Source organism: Pempheris klunzingeri, chromosome 1 (assembly GCF_042242105.1).
Source record: "Pempheris klunzingeri isolate RE-2024b chromosome 1, fPemKlu1.hap1, whole genome shotgun sequence".
NCBI lineage: Eukaryota > Metazoa > Chordata > Actinopteri > Acropomatiformes > Pempheridae > Pempheris > Pempheris klunzingeri.
The window spans coordinates 28,792,310-28,815,896 of NC_092012.1; the positions used below are offsets into that span (position 1 = coordinate 28,792,310).

The 23,587-nt window shown below is 42.7% G+C and overlaps 2 protein-coding genes across 3 annotated transcripts; both read left to right on the forward strand.

Moving 5' to 3' along the window:
* The first annotated feature begins 67 nt into the window (after window positions 1-67).
* c1h16orf87 (chromosome 1 C16orf87 homolog) lies at window positions 68-8,064 on the forward strand. Of its 2 annotated transcripts, none has more exons than XM_070830995.1 (4): window positions 68-274; window positions 3,172-3,271; window positions 4,686-4,865; window positions 6,981-8,064. In XM_070830995.1, exons 1-4 carry the CDS (start codon window positions 209-211, stop codon window positions 7,097-7,099), a joined length of 465 nt encoding a protein of 154 aa, XP_070687096.1. In that variant the 5' UTR covers window positions 68-208; the 3' UTR covers window positions 7,100-8,064. The 2 variants fall into 2 exon arrangements, with proteins under 2 accessions (XP_070687096.1, XP_070687105.1); XM_070831004.1 differs by having other exon boundaries at window positions 4,686-4,820.
* Window positions 8,065-9,573: 1,509 nt separating this feature from the next.
* On the forward strand, window positions 9,574-22,972 carry gpt2 (glutamic pyruvate transaminase (alanine aminotransferase) 2). Its single transcript, XM_070847633.1, has 11 exons — window positions 9,574-10,018; window positions 10,824-10,913; window positions 12,554-12,662; window positions 15,787-15,920; window positions 16,417-16,660; window positions 17,433-17,512; window positions 19,432-19,568; window positions 20,174-20,348; window positions 20,542-20,697; window positions 20,981-21,093; window positions 22,342-22,972. Exons 1-11 carry the CDS (start codon window positions 9,725-9,727, stop codon window positions 22,496-22,498), a joined length of 1,689 nt encoding a protein of 562 aa, XP_070703734.1. The 5' UTR covers window positions 9,574-9,724; the 3' UTR covers window positions 22,499-22,972.
* The last annotated feature ends 615 nt before the right edge of the window (window positions 22,973-23,587 follow it).

Here is a 23,587-nt window from a genome sequence, read left to right on the forward strand (position 1 = left end):
ACACCGCAGCAGGAAGGACTCTCCGTGCGCATGCGCACCGCTTTAGCTTTATTAGTATACTGTAATGTGTGTGTGCTCCTTAAAGGTGTGTTGTCATCCCGCCTCATCGGTGTGTGAACGTCGGAGCAATTCAATCGCCATCCATGTATTGCAGAGAGAGGCTGTAGCCACCGTAGAGCTATCGGCGTGTTGCTGGAGGAAACAGACTATGTCGGCAAATAAAACAAAGAAAGTCAAAATGGCTACGAAATCTTGTCCCGAATGCGACCAACAGGTGAGAAAATACATTTTAATTCTATTTTGGACGTTGTTGCGGTTTTGTGTAGCTTGTGTACTTTTCGTCATGTTATTTCTAACAGTCATGGCAGCTCACACACAGCAGTTTGCAGCTCTTAAGACGGAAATGGGCTCCAGAGGCAGCGCTGTGTTAACGACACTATCGCCAAATTCCATTTAAAGGTTGAACAAATTAGTTGTTGGTGTCTGTTGAGCAAAAATAGCCTTCGGGTTCCCTGAAATATCGATCACATTAAACGTATTTACACCTATCTCGGTTGTTCTGGCTTTGTAATAACGTTGAATTCAACACATTCAATACACAAATGATATTATTTAGTAGATTTTGCAGTCTTTTTCCGAAGACTGGACACTCTAGAGAAATGTAAGCTAGGTAATACGTAAAAAAGTTAAAATATCACTAAAACTAGTGGTGTGTCGTCAGTTTGCTTCCCGAATTTGAAACACACGTTTCACCCCAAATGTAGGCTATTTAATTCTTTTATAGCGTGTTAACTGGCCCACAGGCCAAAAGTTACACAGTTCTGATATTTTTGAATGGGGTTTTGCGGGATCGTTTCCCCATAGTTTACACTGGTGTTTTTAGGAGTGTCGCTGATTTATAGCCGGGGGGGTTTTTAGGACTATGGTGAATTTCAGTCTAACTACAGCTCACTCTCTCCTTATATTACCAAACCAGCACACCAGATAGCATTCACCAAGGTCACTGATCAACGGTTTAATGGGTCTGCAGCTAATGCGACAGGCTTTTCTCCTTTCAAGGGGAACTCCACTGATTTTGCACATTAAAGTGTGTTTGCAGGCATTAGGTGCGACTTTAGATGCGGAAGAAAGTTGCAGAAATGTTTTTGTGGATCCAGAGGGAGGTGTACAAAACAGTTGTGCTTGAAGGCCTGAGCGATAACAAAGGCTTGCACTGCATAATATTATGTTGACAAAGATATTTGCTGCTCTGGAGACTAATTACAATGATTAAATCAAAAGAGATTTCACAAAAATGCAAGTTTAATGTAGTTTCAGTCCAATTAATGTTGGGACTAATGCATGAAATTCAACACTGTTGATATCATTGATATTGATGTCAAGCTGGTTCTGCAAAACCCCCGACTGTTTAATGCAGACCTCTGTTTGTCTATACAATTCATTTGTCTAACATTCATGCATAGCAGCCACTGCGTAGTTAAGATATAAGGTTTGGAACCAAAGCACCATGTAAGGGGGGGGTGGTGGTGATGGCAATGGTTCAACATACCAACAAAAAGAAGATAACTTCTCCTCCCTGGCAGCAGGACAGTGACAACTGGGAGCACAATGGCTTTAAAATGACCATGTTTACTGGTAATGAATGAATTAAACATCGGTGTTGTCTTTGTTACGAAAGCTTGGGATTTTTTTATTTTTTTTTTAGTTAAAGGTACTTAACGGGCAGCCACTTGGCCACCTATGTCTAGGGATTACCTTGCCCTCATTAGTTTAATCTCTTTCTATGTGTTGTACTGAATGACACACACCTTTGTTTCACCTGCTACCTGACAGCAAGAAGGTGAAATGATCAGTGATCTGCTCACTTTGCTGCTGTATCAGGAGTCAGATCGTCCTCTGACCAGCAGTATATGGCATGGTCTAAAGTGGCTTTCAACGAATGTGTTTCGGGACAAAGTCACATATATCACACATTGCAATACATTTTTTCACAGTATCTTAAAAAAGTTATGTTTCTGAAAACACTTTATGCATTGATTTACATTTTATTATATTTTCCTAACAGTCATACTGAATGACATCACCCCTTTTGAGTGTGAACAAATGTTTTCCTACATGCTAAGCTGTTATGGAGAGTCTAAGGACATGGTTTGATTACCCACAGTGATCTACCATTTAGGGGACAGTGGCCCTCAAAGTTGACCCATATGGAGCCACACATTAAGACACATATATCTCCTTCAAATATAAACACAGGAGTATGGTATGGTTTTCCCCCTGGACCTTAATTAGCAAAAAAACATTAAGCTCATTTTTGTGTAATAGGTTAGACATTTCTTTACATCTGTTTGCATCTTCTTAAGTTTTCATGTTGTGCCCCGCTAAAAGCTGAACGACAGCAGACTTCTGAGTATGTGATGGGTACATCAGTCAAACACATGAATCCTTAAGGTTACCTGTTTTTCTATTTCATACGGTGGCCCTGAGGGACAAAATCTAACCACATTTCATAAAACACCACATTCCAGAAAACATTTCATACTCTGGAAAGGGAGGGACGACACTCCACGTATGTTTCCTGTATTGACTTTTTGGTTTCTGTCACAAACAAACATTCACAGACAAGACGTGTTGTTCCACCCCTCCTGAAATCTCAGTTGTAATTCTGTTTTGTAAGATATTTTTGTGTTTTGTGAACTGTCCTTGTCCATTGACCCTCAGGGCCACCGTATGAAACAGAAAATCAGAGGTAACATTAAGGATCTCTTGATATCTGATGGCTGACAAATTTCTATATTTAGATAATTGTAATAATACTATAATTTCTATATTTCTATCTCTTTTTCTGCTGTTCAAATGTTATCCAAAATCCCACCCCTGTCAGTCTAAACACTGACATTGTAATAATCACCTGTGCTACTTTTAAATGACCCCTTTTTTTTTAGCGTCACACGACACCAGCTTTACTTGTATGCAAGATATTTCATAATTCAACTAGCTTATAGCCCTGAGCACACATTTATGCCGTAAGAGGAAGAATTGTTTTATATGTGCAGATTCTATGAGCTGTTGTGCCATCCATGGCTCACGGCTAACATCTGCTCTCCCCCAAGTGTTAAAGCCTGAACAGTAATTAGATCCTCTGCATGTTTCCTGCTTGCTTCTCTCTAGATTCCAGTTGCGTGCAAGTCCTGCCCGTGTGGTTATGTGTTTATTAGCAGAAAACTCCTAAACGCCAAGTTAAATGAGCGCTCTTCTCCAGCCATAGCAGGTAAGCTTCAGCTTCCGTGAATCCAATGAATGAAAAAGTAGTTCGGCTCGGTGTTTAATGTTTAATGCTGTAAATGTGTTGAGCAAAGTAAAATTAATTCCATCCATCTATTCATCCACCCAAGAGAGCATTGTACATTTCATGTTGACAGACAGTGTCAGGGGTGGAAATCGAGAACCGGCTCCAAATGGTCCCGTCCATCAGAATCCTCTTAATACCTCTTAGCTTCCTTTTATGATGCAGACAGTTGGCGCGCTGCAAAACAATGACTTTAAAGTCGTGCATCTGTGCCGCTGGAACAGAAGGAGTCTTTCATTTCTCGTTTCTTTAAGAAAGATGACAACAGCACTGGTTATCATGTCTGAATGATCATTTCAAGTACAGAAAATAGACAGCGGTTAGCCGTGAAGTAAAGGCTGAGCAAAAGAGGCTGAAATGTCCTCCTGCAACATGGGCTTTAACTCCAGGAATGTCATGTATCTGCCCCACAACCAAACAGCACGTCCATTACCAAGGGGAGACGTTCTGTGTTGCTATAACATTAGTGCCATGCTGGCAGAATTAGCAGAATCTTTTTTTTTTAACTGTTTTAAACAAATGCTTTACAGATATCCTCGCAGTCACTGTGATTGTGTTCAGATAGTAAAACAGTTGATGCTAAAAACCTGTGTAGGCCCCGTTTTTTCTCACACAGAACATTGATCAGGAATCAATAAGGGAACCGCTAAAGAATCAGAGAGATATGAATCGATGGCAGCATTCGTATCAATAATATCAGTCAGTTCCCATAGACATCCATAGACTGTATGGTCTGTATATGTTCATTGCTGCAACAAAACAATGGAGCAGAGGGATGTGAATTGCCTCCTGGATTTTTCCCCCCGCTCCTCTTCATGGTCACATGGTGTATGTTCATTTTCTCTGTAAAAGTCCCACTGTGTTTTATTTGAGTGTATTAGTGTCGTTCCACAGAGGCACATGGATGAAATGTTTGGGTTCAGTATTAAGTTATAGTTAGATGTTATTTCAAGATACTGATGTATTAAACTATGTTGATGATTAGTCACATGGTGCTTCAGGTATAATTATTAATAAACAAAGACATCAAAAAACTACCTAGCTGTATCACACACTTCCTAATAATCAGACTGAACTGCTGTTTTGTTTTTAGCTTCATTATCAGGTCTGATATCACATTTTTCAAAGAAAGATATCGATTTTTAAGACTTTTATGCTCTATTAATGAAGCATAAAGAAACAACCTGCACAGCTGTGTCCATCTCATCCATTTTTGTGGCTCTGGCACAGGAAGATGACTTCATTCTTTAATGCAGTCAAAGATGTCGGCCTGGAACCAGTCTAACGTACAAATTATGGTGATGTGTTTTTTTATTATCCATCCTCTGTGCTCCAGACAAGCTGGATTTTAAGAGGAGGAGGACGGAGCGCATTCGCAGAGAGAGGATAGACTCCTCTTTAACCAGCGACATGGAGAACAGGAGAAGATCCCGGGCCAACAGCCAGTCGGATCCCATCCGGAGGGGACGAGGTAGACCAAAAACAGTGGGGCTTAAGAAACAGGAAGAGGAGAAAGGTAAACCAAGAGAATTTTTACAGGTCTCTTGTATCAGAAAAGTCACTACCACCTCATGCAGCAAATGTCCAGCTTTGGGTTGGCGAGTAAGGAGCCAGGGTGTGAACTTTTCTGTCTCCTCCTTTTTTCAGTCTCGACACAAATATTTCTCCCACTTTTCATGAGTGTAATTCTATGAATGTCTTCCAGAAAATACAAATGTGCGGCGTTGTCTCCAAATCTGAATGATATCATGTTTCCTCTCTCTATAACCAACAATAACCACATTAAACACATTTGATTTCCAGCGTGATCGAACAGCCCATTGTACAAACTAGTTGTGAGTATACCCAGGCACCACTGATCAGTTGCCAACGTCTGGTCTTTTCCATTTGCTGGTAGTACACTTTGGTGCATTCTGCTTTTGTAAAAGTGTTCCTTGCTACATTTCATTAAGTTTAGTGTTAGGAGTGAGTGTGCAGAGAAAGACCTGTGCAACTAGGCCAAAAAGGTGTAGTCCAACCAACGTCTCTACAACAACAACTCACTGGCCTCATTTCCACCAAAGCTCAGAGCGACACTACAGCTCCTGAGGGCAAAATGCCCACCGGCAGCAGACTGGCTCAGCAGACTCCAAGAGCTCAGAGGCAAGAGGAAGCACACATACAGCAGTACACATAGCAGTACCTATACAGACAGAACCCCCGCACCACTTGGACTTAGCTCATCTTTATGCGGCTTTTGTCAAAAAGTGTTTGGCTGTATCACTCAGGAAGTCTGTTGTTCGAAGGGCTGTTTTTCTTTCTCTGTCTTCTGCCGTATCTGTCACCATTCTTACTGAATTATACAGTATGTACATTTATCCAGCCATGGACAAAGTGTTTAACTATTTCTGAGAATTTCTTTGTGGTCAGATGCTGCCTGCACTAAACTGTGTGAACTGGTCAGTATTATGGAGATAGTACACACCAGATCTGATCCACAGACACCGTCACATTGTACTGAGATGCTAGTGTAGACCGATGACAGTTTTTGGTTTAGTGTTACTGTGTCTTTGGTATGTTTCACGTTCACAGACAATCTTTTCTGTAGGATGGCGTAACACTCTGTATCTTTTTATTGCCTGAGATATTTAGAAGCTTATCAAGGCTTCAGATTCGGTGTAATTCACAAACCATTTTCACAGGTAACGGCAAGCAGTCGCTGGAGCCATGTCCATGGTTTTCGGCGTAATTCGACAACTATTGTGCCGCTGTGGTCAGCAGTGAGGAGAGAGTGGGCGGTTGTGGACATGCATGGCTATTTGCCACTGTCTTTAGAGTTCAGCTTTTCAACTTACAGCAATGACTCGCTGTGTGAACACAGCAACCCCAGAAACCACACTCTGGAAAACAATACAGACGACTCCCTGAATTCTATATCATATCGTATCATATATACATCATCAGCTTCAAAGTGTGATAATCCAGTCTGGACCAGTCAGCACTTATGATACCAGCACATCTTGCTGTATTATTATTTCTACTTTGTCTTAAAACAATAATCTGGTGCCCATATGGGGAGGGAAGCAGGCTTTTTTTCTGTAATCATCCCCTCTGTTCATATTGGCCATGAGGAGGTCCCTTCCTAAAGCCCATGTAAGTGATGGGGGGGCAGTCTGACTTAATCAGATCAGGTGGTTATTTTCCAAAGTTCGCCAGTGTTTAAGTCCAGAATTCCCTCTTTGTGTTTCCCCTGGCAATCTTTCCTTGTGGAGGGATACTCACGCAAAGAGGGGAATTTAGTACTAAAAAGAACAGGAGGAATGGTTACAGCAGGCTAAAGCTGCCTGAAGAAGTTACAGTTGGTGCACAGCAGGAGCCCGTGGTGCATTGGCTGTTTGTAGGATCGATGGTGGCGGTCCATTCAGAATACAGGACAATGACACCACTGGGTAGCGGTAACCTCTCGCTCCTTGAAAAAAAACAACATAAATCTGTTGCAGATTTATTCAACCACTGTACCAATTTGTGTCATACTCGCAGAAGAAGGCTCAGTCTGTCAAATTCAATGAAATGTTAGCAGTATTAGCATGACCATAGATGAACTGTGTCACCAAAATGTTTTCTGATGAGTGATTGTGTTTTGTCTTCACAGAGAAACAAGAGAAGGAAGTGGATATCTATGCCAGTCTTTCTGATGAGAAGGCCTTTGTGTTTTCTGTGGCCTTGGCTGAGATCAATCGCAAGATCCTGGGTCAAAGACTCATCCTATAGACTAAAGCCTGAATAACTGAGAAACCCTGCACGGAGGACCTATCATGGAGAAACTCTCACATAGCAAGAGGACGGCCAAAGAGGGTTGGAGCTGAACTTGGACCTGGATGTGGTTCGCTTTGATGATACGACGGGACGAGATTCTGAAAAGTGCTGAAGCTTCAGACTGAAGTAGAGGGTGTTCTCACTGACAGAAATCAGCTCTGCAGCACCTTGGATCACTCCGAGTCATACACACTTTGGACTAAAAGCATGATAGAACCAGGGGAAAGGGGCACTGTTTCCCACCTGTTGTGCAGATACACACATCTGAGTGTAGAAATCCAGACTATAAACCATAATGTGTTCTGAAGGCCTGTAAGATTCAACGAGTTCAATTTAGGTGAGCAACAGACTAAGGAAATACTACATTCAGTGATTTTTGTCATCAAGGGCACACCTTCAGTTGATTTTAGCTTTATATTAATCAAAGGGACCAAGACATTTTGGTACCTGTGTGTTTTAGAAACTGAAGAGGATGCCTTGATTATTTAGTCTGAACCCTATTAAAACCACAAGTGGAATAAAGATTGCCATTGGTCCTATTAGAAGTCACTCTGAGCATGCAGTGCATCCTTGTTCAAGCTTTCATTTAAATTATGAGCAAGATGAGCATTACCAGCTCCAAGACTGGAAAAGACAATGGGGGGGTTAAAAAAAATGTTCTCATTAACTTCTGCTATGTACAGTACACACCATGTATTTAGTAGATACTTTTATACTGTCAGATTGGCTTCTTCTGATAATGAGGTACTGCTGATGTAGTGGATAAGTTCTCTCTTAAAATCATATTGTATTCAACTTCCAATTCAGTCAGAATTTCCATTGTTTGTTTTTTTTGATGTTCTGTTTAAATGGACCAGAGAAGAATCCCATATATGCTGTCAATGTTTAAACCAATTAAACAGAGTTCTGTTTTTGAACACTTTACACAAGCTTCTGGACTGTTAGCAATTTATATAGATTCTCCAGGCTCATAGAAGTTCTTGTGTTGTATGTATTTGTTAACAGAATGAACCTTCATAGGTCAAAGTAAGACTAACCACTGACTGTTTCCCCATTCAACAGAAAAGGTGAATGTAGAACAGAATTTTAATTTAGCTATTGTGGGATTTCTGACTGCTCTGCTGTATGTGCTTATAACTGCTGATCTATTCCACTCAGTGTGAGCTTGGCTCATCTCAAACAAGCCCATGATAAAGTCTATCTGAAGGGATTTGTCAGGTTCACAGTTTAGAAAATTGTTCAGTGGTCAAAAGGTATATTTCTTACTTTTTAAAATCTCCCAGCTAAGAAGGAGCCTGACATGACTCAGAATATTATAAACAGATATATTTAGAACATGTGTCCAGAACCAGCCAACAGGCCTGCCAACAAACGCACACTGCATCGATTTATAAGCCTACCAGCCAATTCTGACGGAGTTCAAAACATAACTCGGTTTCATTTCAAAAGAACTGTGGTTAGCAGTTCAGCCCAGGTATACCACCACACCATATAAAGACAAAACTGCACGTCCCACCATTTCATCAACAAAACACCAAAAAAATCCAAAGTCTTGTCAGTGTTCTTGGGCCTCTGCTGCAGGGGCTGCTCACATTTTTCCAGGGCAGTGTTTAAGCAGTCTCTATAGAAAACTGGTCTGTTTTTCTACCTGGAACTTTGCTCAGACTTTCCGAAGTAAAACCACAGTTAAAGTCTGTTAAAGCTGTAGTGGTGGTCAGTGGTTGGGGCCTTTCTCTGTGAATTTGCATGTTTTCTTCTGAGCCCCCCCCCCACAGTCTGTAGGCACGTAGGTGAAGTTAAATACCGTCTCTGCCCAGGGGTGTGAATGTGAGGGTAAAGTGAGTGTACTGTATTTGCTGACCTTGTGACCGGCTGGTGACCTGTCCAGGTGATCTCCACCTTCTGCCAGTGGGAACTGAGATACACACCATCGAGCAGGTAACCAGTGATGATAAGGGACTGATGGATGGTCAAGGTATCATAGTGCATTTTATGTAAAAGGTCCTTAAGATCAGGGTCAATGTAAATGTGATGTACAAATCATATATCCTATCATATCATATATCATATATCATATCCACTCTATTGTAACTCTGGTTTTGGTCTCCACCAGCTCCTGTTCAAAATATATATAATAATGTATATAAAATAAATACAAGCAGGACTATATTATTTTTATCCATCTTTTCCGAGATCAACCAAGGTCCACTTAGAAGCTCTTAAGAAAGCTTTCTAACATTTCTCAGTCATAATCAGCACTGTAGATTTTTTTTTTCATGATTTCTTGTCTTGTATATTAACACGTGAGCCACAATTCCAACTTTCTTTTACTGTAATATGAGGGAAACATCGTTCATTAGAAGAAACTTTTGTCAATAAAGTTTCCGGATGAAAAAAATGGAGGCTGGATGGCTAGGTAGTGTTTGAGCGTATGACAGCGGACGGAGCGCGGTGAGTCAGCGGAAAGCACGTTAGACACAGCAGCCTGTTCCCGGGTGTGATGGCTGAACGAGCCTGATGCTCTGAACATCAGCCGGTCGTCGTGGTTGTTGTGGAGCCTCCAGCGGAGCCTGAGCAAACATGCACCGCGTCAAACACCTGGTACACCGGCCCCCGCGTCTTCCCCTCCGGCCGGAGCCGCTTTGTTCCCGCTGGTGGCAGCACGCTCGGCTCAAGACGCACGGGCCCGCGGAGCTGTGCGGGCTGAAGCGGTTCAGCACGGCGGAGGCGGCCGTGGAGAGCGGCCCCCCAGCGAGGATGCGGGAGAAGACTCTGACCATGGCGACGCTAAACCCGCATGTGAAGGCGGTGGAGTACGCTGTCAGAGGCCCCATCGTCATTAAGGCGGGAGACATGGAGAGGAGCCTGCAGGAGGTCAGTGCTGTAGCTGCTGCCACGATGGTTACAGAGTGTGTTTGTATGTGTGTGTGTTTGTATGTGTGTGTGTTTGTATGTGTGTGTGTTTGTATGTATGTGTGTGTGTGTGTGTGTGTGTGTGTGTGTGTGTGTGTGTGTGTGTGTGTGTGTGTGTGTGTGTGTGTGTGTGTGGCCTGTGTGTAGAGGCAGGTCAGATCAGTTGTGTTTGCACAACACAGTACCACAGTGTAGCACATCCTCTGGTCTCCACATCACCTCCTTGATCCAGAGGAGGAATTGATGGGAGAAACCTCAGGAAGAGGAGGAACCATCTGGATGATGTGTTCTGTCAGAATAGAACAACAAATAATAATCAGTCTATAGATATTATGATGGACTGTAAAATGTGAGAGGAAGACGAGCATGGCTACAGGCGTGAAGCCAGCTGATACATTTGAATCTTGTTGTGCTGAATGTGTCGCACATGGAAATCAATGACAGCCTTTGTTGCAGTTGGTTGAGGCTGCAAACCAGCTCCCCCCCCCCAAGGCGGTTTGCCTGAAGTGTTTTTCAGGGTGTTTTATCCTCTCCTCTGTGCAGAGTGAATATTTGCCAATGTTAATTTCCTGGATGTGTGACCATGCCTCCACTCATTCCTACTTCGATGATGGAGGGAGTTCATGGGGAGAACATGCGATTTGCAGTTGATATTTTACTACATGTTGTATTTAATAAAACACTGCAACTATTAGTGCTGTTTATAACTATAATATAGCATAAAAGCCTCAAATGATCTTGATCTTTTTTCCTCTTGTCTCTCCAGGGAGTGAAACAGCCTTTCACTGAGATCATCAAAGCCAACATTGGGGATGCTCATGCTATGGGCCAGCAGCCAATCACCTTCCTCCGCCAGGTGAGGGTCAGACAGGCGCTGAAGTAGGAAGCAATAGGCCTACTCCCATTACTTGTCATTCACAGGATTGGTTCCTGTAAAATAGTGATGAGCTCAAGCAGCTAAAACTATTAGCTGACTTTATGATTAAAATCTTTCACTTTGGGATTTGAGGCATATAAGATACATGTATATTCCCTGTCAGTGCAGTAAATGATGCTGGTGACAGTTAATAAAATAAACTATTATCCTGGAAGAATTCCTATAGTAATGATAAATCTTGTCTTAATCATTAGTATTTTGGACACAACGTTTCATCCCTCCTACAAGTAGTCACATTTGTGTCCATCTGGCCAATGTAAGGACAAATTTCACTCTATTGTAACTCTGGTTTTGGTCTCCACCAACTCCTGATCAAAATATCTGTCTGTTTAGCTGCTAAATGCTCCACTGTGTTCACCAGCTAGCCCCTAATTGTGTCTGTCTGCTGTTTGGTGCTGGGCAGGTAGTGTACGCTGGGCTTCTTGCTGAAAATAGCTGCCCACTGGCTACACCAACCACACCCAGCAGTGATGTCACAGTGTACCAACACACTCTGGAGTACACTTCTACATCACTGCAACGATAAGACAAGAAATCATTCAATTCCTTCACTCTGACCTGGCTGTGTATTAGGGATGTTTACTTATACTTGCTTATTTTACTTTTACCTTCTTGGGGGTGGTTTCTATTTGACAGATTTTAAATGTTTTGGATGTTGTCATAGATTTTATTCACGACACAAATTAAAATGGTGAATTGTTGTATCTGCATGTGAAGAGGCTAGTTCTATCGCAGCAGTTGTACCAAATCTCACAATGGCTATGAAACCAGCTTTATTTATTTCATTCAGTTGGTGTTGCTACATGCTGAAAATTGGTTAAACTCTGTCAAATTGGGGTCTGGCAAGTCATGGAAGTGTTGTGCAAACCATCATGTACGATGACTTGTTGTATTAATCCAAAACATTGGCTTAATAAGACCATAGTCTGTATATTAGAAGTGGAGGTAGCTACAGTGATGCCATTGGTTTATGGTCAAACCTCGAGTTTGACATTTTCAAAATCACTGTCTTGGTTTTGGAGCCAGACGTGACGCTCACTCCATGAAGACCCTTCCTCTGATTGGTTAGGTTAGGTGTTTTTGTCTGACAGATTGGGTTGAAACTGATTTGCCAGATCTGTTATTTCATGAAATTAGTTGGGTTAAGAATGGAATGATGGGTACCAATTCCACACATCCAAAACAATTCTTTTGTGTGAGGGTTGGAAGGTAGACTGCTCTTCTTCTATGAATGGATCCTTATTGAAGAGTAAGAGAATTTTATTATTCAGTTGTCTACCTGGACATACAGTCTCCTTACTACCGCCTGCTGTATCTCTGTGACAGAGGAAGCTGCACCTCTACCTCTCTTTGCTGGAAAGTACCTTCACAAAATATGTGTCAGAAAGAAAGGTTTACGCTCATCGTCTGCATTTTGGAAAGTACGTCTGACATTTAACTTTCCTTATGAAAGCTGTTGCTGCACACTTGTCCTAATATTAAGTGATGCAAACATATTTTCCTCTCTGGTCTCTTCTAGTGTTTGTATGTAATCTTTTTCTTTTTCTGCCTTTCTGCAGGTGGTGGCTCTGTGTTGTTTCCCAGAACTGCTTGACAGTCCGGCTTTCCCTGACGATGCGAAGCAACGAGCCCAACGCATCCTCCGGGACTGTGGAGGACAGAGCTTAGGTACGTAGTTGTATATGAATGTGTGTGTATTGGTCACCATGTGTGTGAGAGCAGTGGCACACACATAGTACACAGTGTACAAACTGTTTATGATAAAAATCATAAAAAGATTTTGTAAATTCCTTAAAAAGAAAAAAACTGAAAAACAACATTAACATAAATCTTCAGAATCTTCGTTATGACACACTGAAATGTAGCTTAGGTGCCTGCCATTTCTCCTGACTATCTTTCAGATGTCCCTCGGTTTGAGTTCAGCTGATTGTGTCGGTCTGACTGGGGTATAAAAGGACATTTTTCAGAGAAACTAAAGTAAGAAAGTCAACCAAAAAACAGGAAAAGTGAAGGCGACATGTAACTTAGTGGAAATTACACATTTTCCTTTAAACAATAAACCGTGATAAAGCTATTCTACATCCTTCTGCCTGTGCATGTACAGCTCATTTACAAATAGACATGCCCTCAGAGTGCCGTATATGGTTGACCACGTGCCCTGGACAGTTCTGAAAGCCGTACTGGGGAGTTACCTGCTGTAGAATAAAGAAACAAATCAGAACCATCAAGATGAAAACCTTTAAGAATGAGATTAAGAGCAACAGGAGTGTAGAAAAGCTTCTCATGGCACACTTTACCCTCATATAATGTGTGTTCCTGTACTGTTGCTGGTGTTATTGTATCTTACGTTGTGTTCTACAGTGTTAGCACGACTCCACCCTGTTATCATACAACAGATCCCAGATGAGGAACACCAAATATTAACACGGGTGTGCACGCATGCAGACTGACTGATTGGAATGCGACTGGCTCGGCCAGACTCTATCAAGCTCGCGCTGTGAGCAGATCTCAGCCACGTGTGCAAGTGGATGATGCAATCCGTGCAGATGTGGAAGTCATATCTAGCAAGTCCTTCACACCGCTTCCTTTGACTAATGGTGTAAATGCAAAGACCTGTGGCTCAGATGTCATTATGCACATGATGTCAACACCAGGTGTAAATGGGGCTTAGGTACATCATAACCTGTATTATATTAAATAGGTATTATCATATTTCCTTTTTTATTCCCTGGTTGACATACAGAGGCAGCAGTGTTTCAGCAGTGTACACAGAGTATTTGGATATTTGTAATATGTAAATAATAATAAGAAAACAAAATTGTAGACCATCTGCAGTAGGTACATTTAAAGTGAAATGAGTGTGCCTCACATTGGCACCTGCTAACATTTGTCTGTGTTAGTTTGTTGCTGAAAACTCTGCCTGCTGCACATACTGCTCATTTCTTAATGGTCCTGGGAGTGTCTGGTGTGTGATCTAAGGAATGCACTCCTTTAGTGATGCAAACTACCACAGCAGATGCACAAGTAGATGCACGATCGGTCTACAGTACTTTCTGTCGGCCAGGTCGGTGCTGGTTAATGTTGTCAGCTGCAGCTAGAACTGTAAAGCTCTTCTTACCACTAGGGCTGGGTAAGTCACTGAGAACTGAACAAAACCAACTGTATAACTCATCACAGTTATGACAAATTGCTTTTCCAACAGTAGCCTGAGGTGACTCTTTCAGTCTAGACCGTGTGTTATGTTATACTTCCTTCACATTTAAACACAACAATTCAGACCCCTGCAGACGGAGAAGCAGGGTTGTTTGCTGAGAGCTGCTGTTGAAGTTTCTCAGAGTTGATTAGCTTCTGTCACCTCCTTGTTAAACCTGTATTTCTCTGTAAACCAGTTCCTCTCCCCGCTCCCGTCTGAGTCTAGCTGTGAAACAGGGTTTGCCGTGGTTATAAGCCATCGTAGTGGGTGCTGGTGCCATCCATGTGTGACATCACAGCCTCTCTGTGTTCACTCCGACCTGAAAACATCTCAGTCAGCACAGTCCAAGCAGACATCCAGAGTGCACACAGGCTGCCTCTTCTAGAGAGACTGTCAAGGCTGTGGCTCAACAGCTTCTCTCCGTTAGCACTGCATCAGATGTCAGATAGATTTAGCCGCAGGCTGGAGAGGAGGCCTGCTGGTGCTACCGTAGTCCAGTCAGCAGCTGCTGTGGAGTTTGTCCTCGTCCAGCGGTGTGCAAAGGCCGGGACCACTTTATGTGCCTTTATCGGCACATTCATAGGCCACCAAAACCTGATGCTCATAATAAAAGATGCCGTTTTTCAGTTGCTACAGTGTCTACTGGTAGCCCTTCTGAAGCCGTGCAACCCCTCAAAGGTCAATTATGTTATAAATATCAGATTATTTATCAGATCTTTAGTCCTTGCTGATAAATGATCTGACTCTTGAGCGTAACCCGGATATGATCGGCTTGTGTGAAAGATGATTCAAGCCAAATGTTTTCTTACCAGTAAATGGAGCCTCCCCACCCAACTGTATGAATGCCCAAAGAGGGTGGGGGTGTTTCCCTAATCATTACGTCTGTTTTCAACTTAAGCTCTGTATGGAATAATACATTTAATACGCTTGAGGCTTTGATATTAAACCCATCCCCATCAAGTAGAAATGATCATGTTTAGGGACCTGGATTCCATCTTGTGGCACCAGCTGGCCTCCGACCCTCCAAGTAAAGTTGCTCAGTTGCACTTCTTTCCACTAAAACTAGATGTTCGCAGGTGTCGGCTTTTAGATACTTTCTGTAATGAAATACATTGGATTGGATACAAAATGACCTCATTATCCATTTCTGCAGAATCGGTCATTCAAAATTCATTTGCTTGGTTTTGCCATAACTAAGGAGTCCTGGTTTATCAGCTCCACAGACATTAGCGCTTTACCACAATCGCTTGGTCACAGTTTGCTGGTGAAAGCTACAGGAGTGCTTATGGTGTATGATGTGAAACACACTAAACCAACTAAGCAGGAGGTGGAGGGATTTCCAGGCTGGTGTGTTTGTGATATCTATTATTGTTATTTTGATAGTCACAACAGATATGAAGTAGAACATGTTTCACTTTAATTTTTCTCTACAGATGGAGAATCTTGAATGATATCTAAGGTGCATTAGGATATCATTAATTCATCATTATGACACTGCATTGAATAATATCTGAACTGAGATGAAATATTATTATTGTGTTAATTATTATATGTTAAAACTATTTGCTGTATGATGAATGTTGTGCGTCTCTGATTCAGGCTCGTACAGCGCCAGCCAAGGGGTGGAGTGTATCCGCCAGGACATTGCTGACTACATCACACAGAGAGACCAGGGCGTACCGTGTGACTGGAACAACATCTACCTCACCACGGGGGCCAGTGACGGCATCATGGTATGTTTTAGGGGTGATGGGAGGGAGTTTATGAAGAAGTAAGGGGAAGCATTATGACTAGAATCAGTGGTGATTTTCAGCCTGTGACTACAGTTGGGCTTTTGAGCGTTTTTAGGAGGGCTGTGTCGACACCAAATGAAATGGCGAAAAAGCTTCTTTTAGACATTTGAACAACAGCCGTCTGTGTTGCACGTGTTTTCTCCACATTTCCTAAAAAATCTAGAAGAAAATTCTAAAATCTAGATAAAAAAATCCAAAATCTAGATCAGTTCTGGCTGGGACAGAAGTGTGGTGATACACACTCCACCTTCACCGTTACTCCATGATTTCGAACGAAGCAGAAAAATGCGGAATACTACATGTGGTGTGATTTTTAGGAGTGGTATTTTTTTTTATGAAAAAGGCTGTAACATACACCTGACTGGGTCTACAGTATGCATGTCTGATGCTGGGGAGCAAAGAAATGAATCACACAAGTCATATCTCTTGTTTGTAGAGCATCCTGAAGCTGCTGGTATCGGGTCAGGGCAGCTCCAGGACGGGCGTGATGATTCCCATCCCTCAGTACCCACTGTACTCTGCAGCCATCTCTGAGTTGGAGGCAGTGCAGATTAACTACTACCTTGATGAGGCCAATTGCTGGGCGCTGGATACTGAAGAACTTCAGCGGGCCTACCTGACAGCCAAGCAGCACTGCCAGCCCAGAGTCCTCTGCATCATCAACCCTGGAAACCCCACCGGTAGGACGTTATTGATGTTCTTCAGGCAGCAAGTGTCTCTAAATCTAAAATAGATGTTATTCATTTTATTTGGTACTTCTCTGGTTTATCAGTGAAGTTTATGGATTTATCGGAATGGTTTAAAAGGACCTGCTCTCTGAAAGGGATGATAGACTCCTTCCTTAAATGTTACCAGATGTAAAATGGACTACAAGATAAGATTACAAAGTTGCTTAACACACACAACTTGACAACACTGAAAGTTATCGGCGTACCAATCTCAGATTTGTTTTATAATAGCAGGAAGTCTACTCATGAATCACTGACCATCTGCTTTGCTGGTTTAGCAACCTTCCGATTGATGGACGACCCACTCTACCTCTGTGCCAGTGTGTGTGTGTGTGTGTGTGTGTGTGTGTGTGTGGGGGGGGGTACATCCCAATACCTTTATTTAATCATCACTAGAGCCAGGAAACTGTTCTGGTCTGTCACTATGAGGTTCCAATTCCCTCATTTCTGGGACAGCTAGCTTACCTCTAAACTCTCAGTATTAACCTGATATTATCATATTTGAGTGTTTTTTGGCTAGATCAGGTTCACTCTCAGACTGTTATGGGCTGATCAGCTTTTATTTTTGTGTCTAGTAACTGTGACAAACATTCCATTTCCTATTCTGATATTTATGACTACTTCACACCTATTTTTGTTGCTTTAGCCCTGACATCATCATTACTTCCAGTGCTTGTAACAGTTATCTGTGTGTCTCATATTCACTGAACGCTCTGTTCTGCAGGTCAGGTGCAGAGTAAGAAGTGCATAGAGGACGTGCTGCACTTCGCTTATGAGGAGAATCTGTTTGTCATGGCTGATGAGGTAACGTCCATTGCCAGCACAGAATCTGTAGTAGCACAGAAATTCGCTTTTTAGATTTAAAAATCTCATTTTAAATGCCAAACTGGATAGTTTCAGCGGTACTCAAGCGATTTAGCATTGCACAGACTAAAAAAAAAAAAGTTGATCTCAAAGCAGCAGAGACCGTGATATCTCAACTTTTAGTACCTCGTGTGGGTCAAGCCCAAAAAACACTGGATCCTACAATTCACTGTTTTTCACAACCCTAACGGGCTCCTTTTGATGCAAACCGTTTCAACTGCGAACTCCTTCCGGATATCTGAGCTCTCTAAGGCTTAGACGAGCCACCCTGTGAAGGAAACTCATTTTGGTTGCTTGTATCTGCAATCTGATTCTTTCTGTCGCTGCTCAAAGCTCATGACCACAGATAAGAGTAGTGGATTGTAGCTGGTAACTGGTAAATCAAAAGCTTTGCCGTCTTCGCTCGGCTCTCTCTTCGGTCAGATGGTCTGGTTTGATGCCCGCATTAGAACCCGCGCTCCATTTTAATCTCACTTGTGAAGAAGACTCTCAGATACTTCAGCCCCTTTACTTGGGGCAGCAACTCATTCCCACCCACCCCGAGCTGACCACGCCACCGTTTACTGTTAAAGAACCATGGCCTCAGACTTGGAGGTGCGGACTCTCTTTCTAACAGCTTCACACTCGACTGCGAACACCCCCAGTGTGCGCTGGAGGTCGCAGACTGTTGAAGCAAACAGAACCAATTCAATTCAATTCAATTCAATTCAATTTATTTTGTATAGCCCAATATCACAACAGAGTGTCTCACAGTGCTTTACAAAGTTCACTGAAATAAACAAGTGTAAGCGAACAAACAATCTAATAAAGAGTCCAGCAGTCGATGAGGCCAAAGGATCAGTCCAATGGATCAGTCCGATGGATCAGTCCGAGGCATCACCTGCCCTTTATGACCCTCCTTCTTCGGGAAGGAAAAACTCAAAAAACCCAGTGGGAAAAGAGAAACCTCCAGGAGAACCACAGTGAAGGAGAGATCCAGCTCCCAAGGACGGACAGGCTGTAGCCTTGGACAGACGCACATCCATTGGCTGGTGGAGAACCACATCAGCGGGACCAAGACCAGGATCCATAGGAACCAGGGAACCACATCAGCAGAACCAGGACCAGGATCCACAGGAACCAGAGAACCACATCAGCGGGACCGGGACCAGGACCCACAGGAACCAGAGAACCACATCAGCAGGGCCAGGACCAGGATCCACAGGATCAACAGGAACCTGAGAGATGAGAAAGCACAGAAAGGCTCCGGGGAAGATAGCACATCATCTGCAAAGAACAGAGAAGCAATTCTGAGTTACCCAAAGTGGACACTCTCCTTCCCCCAGCTGCACCCTGAAACTCACATAAAGGACAACACTGGAAGCTTCCGACATCCACTGAAAAGCTGTTTGACACAGCCTGAGCTAAGCCTTGCGTCCCCTTACTGAGTCATCTGACAGTGTGCCAAAACTTCCTTGAGGCCCACTGAAAGTCCTTATCATAGCCCCTTTGAACTCCCACCACACCTGTATTTTTAGCCCTTAAAGCCCAGTCAGTCCTGGCTCAATTTATTCAGTTCATTTAAGACAGGCTTTGCACAATAGACGCAGCTTTTCTTAGCCATCTTTATGAAACACGTTTCAGGACAATGACTCATGAACGACACATCAGTCTCCTAGCAGGGAAAAAATAAACTTAAGTTAAGTTAGTTTCCAGAAGTCCACACTGTGCCCTGAACTGCTTTTGCTTTTGCTGAAAAGCCTGTAATGTTATAAGAACATATTGATCTTTTTACAGTACAGGCTCAGTCATTTTCAGTGTTCCTAATACTAATAATATACTAATGCACTTTGTCATCAATCTGGCTGGTGTTTCCACAGGTTTACCAGGACAATGTGTATTCGTCAGACTGTCACTTCCACTCCTTTAAAAAGGTCCTCTATGAAATGGGCCCTGAGTATTTCAACAATGTGGAGCTGGCCTCCTTCCACTCCACCTCCAAGGGCTACACTGGAGAGTGAGTGTCCTCAGCACTGAACACACACACACACACACACACACACACACACACACACACACACAGGGCACACACAGGGCACAAGAATGTATAAGAATTTGTTTTTACGATTTCCTTTTGCTACAGTGAGTTACTCAAAACATACAAGGTCTTTATTTATGTTTGCTGAAAAGAGAATTCATTTTTTATTTGTGTTATTTTTATTTCCCCATTTTTATAGTTTTTCTTTATATTTTAGTGAGATAAGTTCAAATTTTCTGATGTTCTCAGCTTTTAGACAGACGGCACTGTTCCTTGAATCTTGCCGTTACCATGAGGTTGCCAGGCAATAAGTGGAATGCAGTTTTTATCCAATCCAAAAGTAAAATGTTGCTGTAACTGACAGGGAACCTACAATTCTCCTAAGCAATAGAGCTGAATCGCATCCTCCAGCTGTGGTTTCTCATTTCCGTTCACTACATCATTTACTATTTGACAGTAATTATTTGGTCCACATTCCATACCAAACTGAAGAACCAAATGGTTCAAATTTAATACATGTGTCACTATACCTTTAGTGTAGAGGACCTTCATCTTTCATATCTGTGTTTCTGTCTCCCACTCAGGTGTGGTTTCCGTGGAGGCTACATGGAGGTGCTGAACATGGATCCACAGGTGAGGACCCAGCTGGTCAAACTGCTCTCTGTTCGCCTCTGCCCCCCCGTCTCTGGACAGGCAGCAATGGACGTCATTGTAAATCCCCCCAAAGTCCACGAGCCCTCATATGCTCAGTTTAACAAGGTGTGTATGCAGTTTGTGGTTGTTATTAATCAGGTTAATGCAGATGTGTTCACAGCTTCCATTCAGAAGGACATGGTCAAAACAGGTCTGTTAGTTCTGTTAGTTAGACTAAAGGCACTGGCATATATATTCTTTCTAGTAGTTTCCTTCATTCTCATAATCCTTGTGTGTTATGTGTTATTTTGGTGCCCAGGAGAAAAACTCAGTCCTGGATGCCCTGGCTCACAAAGCCAAGCTTACAGAGCAAATCCTAAACTCAGTGCCTGGGATCAAGTTAAACCCAGTCCAAGGAGCCATGTACGCCTTCCCTCAGATCTTCATCCCACCACGAGCAATTCAAGAGGCCCAGGTCTGTTACTTCATGCACTCTTTAATTTGGAATTTTTCCTGTGCTGCTAATTGAAGACAAGTGTGCTGTGGTCGAACAATGTCTGCGAGTGGCCTTAATGTGCCGCAATACAGTCGGAACTTACCAGAAAAATGTATAAATAGATCTAAATACATCTAGAGAGTCTATCCCAGCATGCACTTGGCATCTCCAGACTGTGGGCTGATGTAAAGAGAACAGACACAGGATACATTTGGGCAGTGTGTCGGCTAACTGTGTTACTCCTGTCTCTGTGTATGTGCAGTCCCTGTCTATGGCTCCAGACATGCTGTACTGTCTCAGACTGCTGGAGGAAACCGGTATCTGTGTGGTGCCTGGAAGTGGATTCGGCCAGAGTGAGGGAACCTATCACTTCAGGTTAGACACGAGCATTTCCTTACTACAATACAGTATTTATTTGATATCTTTAATACAATTTGTGATAATAAGATTTAGATTAAAGTTGGGGCTGGCAGTTGGGCAAAAACTCAATAAATACCTTTCAGCATATTAAAAGATAAAGAACTACCTCCCCCGGTTTTCAAGTATCAAACAGCCATTTTTATTCATCTATATTTCATCCTTGGCTGTGAGATGATAAACCAGACGTTCTTTCTTTTATTTATTAGACTTTTGTGGGTTTCTTCTTCATTCCTCTTCTTCTACCCTCTGGTTTGCTGCACATGGGAGTCATACTGAGGTCCAAATTCAAACTTTTTCCCTCTAGCGCCACACTGAGGACAGGGTGGCACAGCACCTGACCGCCTCATCATCAACACACTTTGCTGGTGTGTGATGCCACAGTCGATGTGGTTCTGCTGGATGGTGACATCTCTGAACATGTGCCAGTCTGTGCACTCGAATCAGTCCAGCAGAGCTCGTGTAGTTTCATCTGTTCACGCTTTGGCTGTTTTTTCTTGATAGTTTGACTCTTTATCAGCTGGGAGTGAGCTGGTAGGAAAAGCAGGGGAATGTAGTCTGATCTAAAATGAGGGCGAGGGAGAGCTTTGGAGCTGCCAGGATGTCCACACCAAGGCTGGATGATGGACTGGGCCAGTTGGGCCGGTGCCCCTCGGCTTTGGACACAGGCCCTTCGGTGCATACATTGAGTATAACACCCGGGCCCCCCTTACAGTGCATGCTTAAACTGAGAGTACAGTGCTTCTGTACAACTGAGTCACTGGTTTGCATGCTACAGTATGCTGTGACATGACAATATTCACCATCGTTGTGTGACTTACTGTAACCGGCTATCCATTCATTTTGGCTAGTCGGCCTGCTAGTATGATTCAGCTTGCTAACAGAGATTAGGGGGCCTCCAAAAGACACACACACAGTCCTTTCTATCCTTGTGAGGACACCCAGTGATGTAATGCATTCCCCAGCTCCTTACCTTAACCCTAACCTTTACCTTATTTTAACCTTAATCTTTAAACCAAGTCTTAACCTCTCAAATAACCCTTTTAAAATTGTGTGGACCAGGCAAAATGTCCTCATAATGCAGAAGTGTCCTCACAGTGGTGGTGTAAAGACTAAATTTGTTCCCATAACCATAAAAAAGACACACACACACACACACACACAGTATATTTGTCTTAATTGTTTGTATGTGTGCTTGTCTCTTAGAATGACCATCCTGCCAAGCTTGGAGAAGCTGAAAGTCCTCCTGGAGAAGCTGAAGGAATTCCACCTCAGATTCCTTGAGGAATATTCCCAAGAGGAGCCTCAGATCACCAGAACTACAGAAGAACAACACACAGAAATGTCAAAGCAACCCGACTGATGCCCCACAGATTTATTTAAAATGTGCTATTTGAAATGGCAGCTTGTGTAATGTTTATATTGTTTTGAGTTGACTACTAAGGACTTGTGTTACAGAAATGTTGTGCCTTCTGCTCAGATGGTATTTGAGGCCAGGGATCCCCCACCTGTCTGCTCATGTGGCCCACTCCTCCAGAAAACTGACAGTGGCTATAGTGGCTTAGGAAGCACATTGATTTTATTCTCCTCTAAGTAGTTCCTTCACGCTTTCATTGATCACTGCTCTGTGGCTTAGTGGTGACCTTCCACTGAGAAAACTGCATTCAGCCATCTCCTGTTTTTTACCCACATGCATCCTTTTTATGCTCGGCCAAGGACTTGACACATCAGCTTGTTATCCACCCGTCATGCGTATGTCATGTTTATACAGTAAATGCCTCTGTAACAGTGCAGGTACAAATGTATCTTTGAGTAGAAGAATAAAAACTTGCTCAGCCCAAGTTGTCCTGCTTCTAAATCTGCATGCACGTCAGAAGATAACTAAACAAATCTTCCCAATTACCATGTAATCCTTAACAGCCTGCAGCCCCCATGTAAACATGCACTCTGGCTATCCAGGTCATACAAGTGAACTTAAAATCACTTCAAATCAGTGTAAAGGGGTGATTTATTACAACAAATGGCAGAAACCATCTATCCATCCATCCATTTTCAACCGCTTATCCGGGGTCGGGTCGCGGGGGCAGCAGTTTTAGTAGAGATGCCCAAACTTGGCAGAAACCATTAGTCAGTAATAATGAACTCACTTCTAAGGTTCAAAAGTAAAAAATAAAAATAAAGAGACAAAAAAACGCAATTCCTAAAAGATATCTGTTGCAGATAGCAGTCACAATCCTAGATGCCCAGATAGCCCACAGATGGCTTCAGTCAAAGTGATTGCCGCTCTCATCCAGATGAGATTTTAATGTATTTTTAATCTGATTCCAGTAACTCAGAACACATTATGGACACATAAGATGTAACATTAGAGCCCTTAAATGTCCAGTGGTGAAGCGCCTACACTGAAGCACCCTCTACAACATCACAGACAATCAGGAGACACTCATTTAAG

Coding starts and splice junctions, on each gene's coding strand:
- c1h16orf87 (XM_070830995.1), top strand. CDS start 209: ATGTCGGCAAATAAAACAAAGAAAGTCAAAATGGCTACGAAATCTTGT. Junction 275..3,171: donor GTCCCGAATGCGACCAACAG/GTGAGAAAATAC, acceptor GCTTCTCTCTAG/ATTCCAGTTGCGTGCAAGTC. Junction 3,272..4,685: donor CTCTTCTCCAGCCATAGCAG/GTAAGCTTCAGC, acceptor TCTGTGCTCCAG/ACAAGCTGGATTTTAAGAGG.
- gpt2 (XM_070847633.1), top strand. CDS start 9,725: ATGCACCGCGTCAAACACCTGGTACACCGGCCCCCGCGTCTTCCCCTC. Junction 15,921..16,416: donor GGGCCAGTGACGGCATCATG/GTATGTTTTAGG, acceptor TCTTGTTTGTAG/AGCATCCTGAAGCTGCTGGT. Junction 20,698..20,980: donor GAGCAATTCAAGAGGCCCAG/GTCTGTTACTTC, acceptor GTGTATGTGCAG/TCCCTGTCTATGGCTCCAGA.